Genomic DNA, 7,692 nt, shown 5'->3' on the forward strand with positions numbered 1-7,692 from the left:
AAGATCAACTTAGCCAAAGGCCGGTAGCTCATTTATCGACTGAGCGAATACTATTTGTAAGGGATCAACTAATTCAATGCATATACGAAACATACCTCATCGCTGGGATTTTACGAGCGTATTAATTGAAACTATTACAGCAAGGTCGCTCATTCCCAAGCCAAGTACCTTCGGGATTTAACCAGATATAGCTACTTACTCGAATGCCTTCGGGACATAGCCCGGATATAGTAACTTGCACAAATGCCTTCGGGACTTAGCCCGGATATAGTAACTCGCACAAATGCCTTCGGGACTTAGCCCGGATATAGTAACTCGCACAAATGCCTTCGGGACTTAGCCCGGAACTAGTCACTAGCGCAAATGCCTTCGGGACTTAGCCCGGTTATCATCTAAATATTCATGCACATATCAATAAATCATGACACATCCATATTTCATTTTCATAATTAGAGTTCAAACACAAGTCACGTATTAAGCAATCCCATTTTCGGCTCACTAGCCACATACAAACAGCATGGTTTAGTTTGCTTTATGGCACGATCTCTATGCACATATGGCTACCCGTCATACGTTTAGACTAATTAAATCAACATATAATTCAAGTAGGATCATCATATCACCGTATATTTGTTATGCTCATACGTCATGACTTAATCAAATCGTAAACTAAGTCTCGTTACTCGAAAACTTACCTCGGATGTTGTCGAACGATTTCGGCGGCTATTCGATCACTTTTTCCTTTCCCTTATCCAACTTTGGTCCTCTAAGCTCTTGAGCTAATTCAAACAAATTTAACTTATTAAAGTCTCATTATGCTAGCTTATGGCCGAATATGACAAGGAGTTTGATAGGTCATATGGCCACTTTTAGCTCAAATATAAAATGGTCATACGCATTTTTAATCACATTGAGTAATTTAATACAATTAATCTAACATTTCCTCATGTGCACCTTTATGACCGAAAACACACATCATTAACCTAATATCAATTGCTAAGCACTTTAGCAATTTCTCCTTGAGCCGATTATCCAAGTCAAGATAGATTCATCATCATGCTTACCTATAACCGAACACATGCAACACCAATCCATCTATTCATTCATGCGTGCATCTTATTCAAGCATGTATATCTACAACCGAATTCATTATATAAATGACTATGAATTTACTCAAACAATCTCAATACCACACATGGTGCTCAAGCCCTTTTTCAATTTCAAAACTCGGCTAGTACAACTATATACACTAGTAAATCAAACACTAACAATTGCACTTCACCTTACTACCATTTCTCATCCAAATAACGTGAACAACAACTATATTTCTCTTCTACTTCCTACCATGGCCGAATGCATCAAAACACCATACCATTTCAATTTTGGTCATGGTTAAACAAAGAACTTAATGTCTAACTCAAAAATGCTAAAAAGAAAATTCAAATGTCATCAATCCACCCTCACATGTATCCTTACAAAGCTTCACTTTTAGCATGCAAATGACATCAACACCAATCCACCTTAGCCGAATATCATCTCCATGACATAGCAAAGATTTGAACCATGGGCTAGGTAGAACTCAAGCTAACAACTAAAAGCATGCATGAATCTCATGGAACAACATCAACATACCTTAACCTAGATACAAGTATGGCCGAACCTCTTCCTAATCCTCTTCCAAGCCGAACATGAAGCAAGAGAACACCTTCCTTCTTCCTTCCTCCTTAGAACTTTCGGCCAAAAAATGTAAAAGGATGGACACTATTTTTTTCTTTGTTTTCATCATTTTCCCCTCCATTATTTTATTACCATGCTCCTTATTTTATCATTCCTCCCATGAAACACCAATATAACATGTTTATGACATGTTTTGCCCATCACTTTGTCCACCCTATTTGTCATGGCCGGCCACTACTAATTAGGGGGAAAATTGACATGCAAGTCCACCCCTTTTATTACATGCACTAATAGATCCTTATGTTTTGACCTACCACATTTCAAAAGTGTCACACATAAGTCCTATTGACTAAATTCACATGCAATTTACTAAATCGAAACTTAAAACTTTCACACATTCATATTCACATATTTTAGAAAATAAATATCATATTCAAATAATTTGGTGACTCGGTTTAGCGGTCCCGAAACCGCTTTCCGACTAAGGTCACTTTAAGGCTGTCACAGTTGGCGTAAAATGAATATGAATGTCAGTCAGTCTGAAACGAATGATATGATTTTGATGATGTTGCTATGATGATGAAAGTTGTTTTACATGTGTATGTGTATGAGAGTCGAGTCAGAGGCCCTACGACCTCACCCCCTTACCAGAGTGGTGTATTGTAATGGAATTTCATGAGAATTGCACTGAATAAATTTACAAGTATGAAACCAAAGAGTTCAGTGGAGAAATATCTATAAACAAGATTAGAGATTGAGAATGCACTACAGCAAAACTGACTTTTAGCGGCGTTTTTAAGCGCCGCTAAAACTATTTGCGGCATTTTTGCAAGCGCCGCAAAAAACGCCGCTATAGGAAACGCCGCTAAAGTTTGCGGCGTTTATTTAAAAAAACGCCGCTAAAGATCATAAAATTAAAAATATATATTATAAAATATTATAAAAGTCATGAAAAATATAAAAACAATTAAATTTCATTATCAAAATAATGAGAAGAATAATAATATCTATGATATAAATATATATCCCACCAAACAGAAAGTTTATCAATAACAATCAAACAAAATTCCACACTTATCATACTACACCAGAAATCTAACAAAATACAAATAGAACAAAATAACGATAGAATGCACACTTTAAGATCAGCAATTAGCTCAAACAAGTCATCACTATGCATGAATTCAACTAATCCTGGACCATGCATCCAATAAAAACTCAAACCTGAGAAAAAAGAAACAAAAGTTAATGAATGACATATGAAGGCAAGAACCAATCAGAATAACAGAATCAGATTCTAGTTAACTTATTGCAGTTATTTTCCTTTTATTATTTTCTGAAACACAGATTCTTGCAGTTGTCGTGTAGGGTCAATACCCAAGTGAAGTGATGTAGAAGGGTGGATCAAAATCATATTACAAATTTTCGAATTTTATATGTGGAAATCATATCAAGTTTATAAAAGAATCAGATTCCAATGAGGATGCTGCAATGATGATCAATAATAGACATATATACACGAATATCGTATTCTTGTGTGGTACCAAATTTGTCTGCCCCTGTATATGCGACATGTGATTATATTATATTTATTGACGATCAAGCTTGCCATCACCAAAACAGTCAGCCAGAAAATTTCTTTCTCTACCAAAATTTTTATCACAACATAAATTTTCCATGGCAACCTGATCTTGGGATTTCCCAATTTTGCTTCGGTTGCTTATTCTGTGATCGAAATTAATTAAAGGAGACAAAGATAAAACAAAATATTGGGATCAATTAAACTTTGGAAATAAAATTTCTTAACCGGCCAAGAAACTTCTACATATGTCAAAATGAACAAGTGCATTGTATTCATGTTTGATAGGTGCATAAATGGCAAACAAGAATATTTTTGTACCTTGTGAAGTTGGCAATACAGAACGAAAGCAATGAACTCGATACTAGAACACTGATGAAACAATTTCATCTCCCAATGCCATGAAACATGAAATCCCCAACGAACATAGACTTCCATCTGCAGAAACATCCACGCATTTAAGTGATTTTGAGGAGATATTACACACCATAATTTTTTGAATTTCTTTCAAATACAAACTTGTCTAAAAAGCCTAGAGGAAGAAACAATTTGTCTCAAGATAACGACAAGTCCTCGCGTAGAACAATTAGTTTGAACAGCAACTGGCTGCAACTGATATGGCCAAAAGCTATAGAAGAATTAACCAAATTGATCAATTAAACTAGCATGTCTTTCCAATTGGTAGAAGCATATCCAAAGAAATCAAACTATAAACCTCTGAATTTGATATGGCTTGCTAGGTTTGCTGAATTGCTTGAGACAAAGGAATTGGCTTTGTTGTACTGAAAACGTGATTTTGTATTTCAACATCAGTCTCAAATTTTTCTAAAGAAAAGGGGAAACGTCCAGGATGGAACTCCTTAAGTATTTTGATAAAGATGCTTAGCATGCAGGATGAGAAACAAGTCAATAGTCAACAATCACCATGAACAACTCCTACCTGCACCTAAATTTCTTTTTTTTTGGGGGGGGGGGGGAATATGCATACATTGCAAGATAAAATATGTTTTTCATAAGCATGCTAACAAAAGTATTAACTAAAAACTGAAAAAGGGTGAAAATGGATGTAAGCAAGAGAAAGTACTTGAAAACAATGCTAGCATTATGTAGTGCAGCCTCATTCTTCGGGTAAAGCAGAGATCCTGAACCCATCAAGCCATATGTTTTCCCACTGCACAATTCACAGATCTGAGAAGTTCTCATTTCTAAACCGTACCAATTACTTAAAACTAAAAACAAAAGCATGTATATTTTTTATCAGAATGCTAGGAAACAAAATAAAACGTGCAACATTATTCTAATACCTACAGGCAGGTGTAAGACAAAATGGAAGATGAAAAAAATACTTGCATACCAGGTATACTGCAGTTTCAGTCTCATTCTTTAGGTGAAGCAAGCATCAGTCCTGAAGAAATAAAACCATATGTTCTCTGCTGAAACATAGGTGGATCTTGGAAGCCCACATTTTTTAAGGGACGCGAGAAATTTCTGAACCAAAATCGATATCATATTCTTTACACTAAAACTAGCAGATTATATTAGAACATTGTTTTCCTTAAAAATATGTATAAATTAAAATCAACTAAGGCTAAAATACCTGAGGAAGTGCTTTGACATAGCTCCAACATCACTATACTCTGAAAAAAAAAAGGATCATAAGTAACGCAAGAAGAATTTTTAAGAAAATGCAACTAAGCTGAGAAAAACAATAAAAGAGAAATCAAGCAACCAACAAACAACCAATATGCTACTAATAAATTGCATCTATTCGAAGCATATCCTCTTTATTACTCCAAAAAGAGACCCACAAGTCAAAGTTTCATGCAAATAAAAGTTCTAAAACCTCAAGTCCAAGTACTGCAATGAACATATATTCCATTTTTCAACTAAATCCAATGAAGAAAAAACCCTTAAATCATAAGAAAACACACACACACACATACACACACACAAATACCAATTGGACTGATAGTTGATCCTCTTTCAGTTGAGACCAAAACTGCTGGTCCTTGTACTTCTGGTTGCTCATCCTAACAAAACAAAACAAAAAACATACACCTACTCATCCCGTGCCCCAGATATTCTTTAAGAGCTTAGACTATCATTTAATGGAATAAGGAGAAGAATCATTCTACCTTAACATTTTCCAAAGCAATTATATAGTTTTAGATGAACTATTGCTGCCAAAATTGTGCAAATAATAAACCAAGCTCAAAATCAGAATCAAGAGAAAACAAAGGTGTACCAATTTACGAGCTAAAAACAGACAACAACTATGAAAATATCAGCCACAGAACATGCTTGTTAGATATATCAAAAATCAATAAATACTACCTCCGTGCGGTGATTTTAGAATTAAAAAGAAAATGAGATCGAACATAAAAGATTTAAACAAAAAACAGAGATGATGCTGCCTCCATCCGATTCAGACAGATCTAGCTTAGTCAATCAAAAATAAATCTCAAAACCACAAATACCCATAAAGATCTCAATGAACACCAGATTAAAACATGCAGATATATCAAAAGGCAAACAGAAACCCAAAAACCCACATAGCAAAATGCTGATTATCTCTTCTTTCATTGCATCTCGACCAATTAACTCTGAAACATCCACAAAAGAAGTAGTTTCTGGACGTTTGGGTTGGTTGATTTTTCTTTTTATCAACTCAAACCTAACTTTGTCTTTAACAATCTCATCTACTTCTTCATTGATTTCCTTTATTTTGGTAGCAACATTATAACGCTTGACAACTTGAGAACCTGAAGAAAAGCACGAAACAAAGGGGCATACCTTCCACTTACGAACAGAAGCAGAGCAAGAAGGATCTGTTTGCAACTGCTGAACTACAGTTTCCCACTCATCTAATACATCTTCCATGTCATAAGAAACATCTCTGAACTTGTCTAACCAAAGTTTAACCTGTTTGTCCACGTATTCTTTCTCCTCTGCATCTTCAAGCTCCAACCAGAGTGCTTTAAATTTAGTTTCAAGCCTTTTCACCTCTTTCTCAGCACCTTGCACCAGACTCCAGGCTTCGATTGCTTTATCAATGGTGATTGCAGTCATCTGCTCTAAGATCGTCGAAACAGTCGCTTCCGCCATATCTTCAAACACAGATCGATATATTGGAAGTACAAAATAGAGAGTTGCAGTCGACGTTCAGTGGGTAACTAAAACACTGCGTAGAATTGATTTTGAGATATGGATACTGCAAAAGCAGTGAGAATCAGTGGATGCGAGTGATGGAGTGTACTGTGAAAATGAAAATGAAAAAAAAAAGAGAATCAAAGGGACTTCGGCGAAAATCAAAGGTATTTTGATTTGGGGATTTTGGGAAACCGATTTGAGGATATCGAATTGGGGGAAATTTTAGGGGATTTGGAGATTCAAGGTTTGAGGAACCAGACGTTCGGGGGTAATCTGAATTGGGGAAAGTAATGGGAATTTGGGGTTCCAAAAAACGACACAGTTTTTAATCTATTAAGAGATATTTGTGGCATTTTTTATGAAAACGACGGTAATTCATAATTTTTGCAGCGTTTTTAAAAAACGCCACTACTTATGCAGCCCAATAAATTTTTTCTTTTTTTTTCTCTATTATTATTATTATTATTATTATTATTATTATTTACTAAAATAGTTAAATTTTAATTTGGTCTCTCTAATATATTTAAATTTCAAATTTTTTGCTTATACTTTAATTTTTAATATCATTTAGTCTATATGTTTTTATAATATTATTAATTAATCCAAATAGTTAATATTATTAACTTTTTTATTAAAACATTACATGATAATATATAATTTGAATATTCAATCTTAGAGAATAGAGATTGAAATGTGGTTTCCCATTTTTTAATCAAAATATCATTCAACGTGCACCAACAATCACTTATATACCTAAAAAACTTTAAAATTATTTTAAATAATAGTATTTTAATTTTTTTATTTAAATAAATAAGTTTTTAAAATTTAACTAATATTTAAAAGAATTAGATAAAATTTGAAATCTTAATTTTTTTTTAAAATTTTAATTCTTTAAAATTTGAAATTATTTAATATATAGATTAAAAAACAATTAGTCATATACCTAAAAAAACTTTAAAATTATTCTAAATAATAGTATTTTAAATTTTTAACATATATTTTTCACACTAATTATCTCAAACCCTAAATCCTTAACCCTTAACCCTTAACTTATGTCCCTTTAACCCTAAAACCCATACACACCTAAATCCTAACCCTAAACCCCATAACCTGTAAACCCCTAACTCTTATCCCCTAAACTCTAAGCCATAAAACATAAACCCTAAACTTTTACCCCTTAACCTCTAACTCTTACCCCTATCATCTAAACTTTAAACGATTAAAGTTTAACATATATTTTTATAATTTTGAAATGATTAAATCAAAAATTTTCCACTATTCAAAGG

The 7,692-nt window shown here is 33.7% G+C and overlaps 1 protein-coding gene across 20 annotated transcripts; it reads right to left on the reverse strand.

The window, feature by feature from the left end:
• Nucleotides 1-695: 695 nt before the first annotated feature.
• Nucleotides 696-6,724, reverse strand: LOC107944893 (putative disease resistance protein RGA1). Of its 20 annotated transcripts, XM_041077013.1 has the most exons (8): nt 6,050-6,703; nt 5,214-5,286; nt 4,854-4,893; nt 4,611-4,744; nt 4,341-4,427; nt 3,776-4,038; nt 3,578-3,694; nt 2,634-2,901 (listed from the first exon to the last, which is right to left on the reverse strand). In XM_041077013.1, exons 1-4 carry the CDS (start codon nt 6,359-6,361, stop codon nt 4,633-4,635), a joined length of 537 nt encoding a protein of 178 aa, XP_040932947.1. In that variant the 5' UTR covers nt 6,362-6,703; the 3' UTR covers nt 2,634-2,901; nt 3,578-3,694; nt 3,776-4,038; nt 4,341-4,427; nt 4,611-4,632. The 20 variants fall into 20 exon arrangements, 15 of the variants coding, with proteins under 15 accessions (XP_040932941.1, XP_040932968.1, XP_040932947.1 ...); XM_041077007.1 differs by lacking the exons at nt 2,634-2,901; nt 3,776-4,038 and adding an exon at nt 696-779; XM_041077034.1 differs by lacking the exon at nt 2,634-2,901 and adding an exon at nt 718-779 and having other exon boundaries at nt 3,776-3,884; nt 3,972-4,038; nt 4,611-4,893; nt 5,214-6,270.
• Between the last annotated feature and the right edge of the window lie 968 nt (nt 6,725-7,692).

This window comes from Gossypium hirsutum, chromosome A01 (genome assembly GCF_007990345.1).
Source record: "Gossypium hirsutum isolate 1008001.06 chromosome A01, Gossypium_hirsutum_v2.1, whole genome shotgun sequence".
Lineage (NCBI taxonomy): Eukaryota > Viridiplantae > Streptophyta > Magnoliopsida > Malvales > Malvaceae > Gossypium > Gossypium hirsutum.

Bases quoted from the DNA above. Each gene is read 5' to 3' on its own strand.
- LOC107944893 (XM_041076983.1), bottom strand. From the start codon at position 6,361: ATGGCGGAAGCGACTGTTTCGACGATCTTAGAGCAGATGACTGCAATC.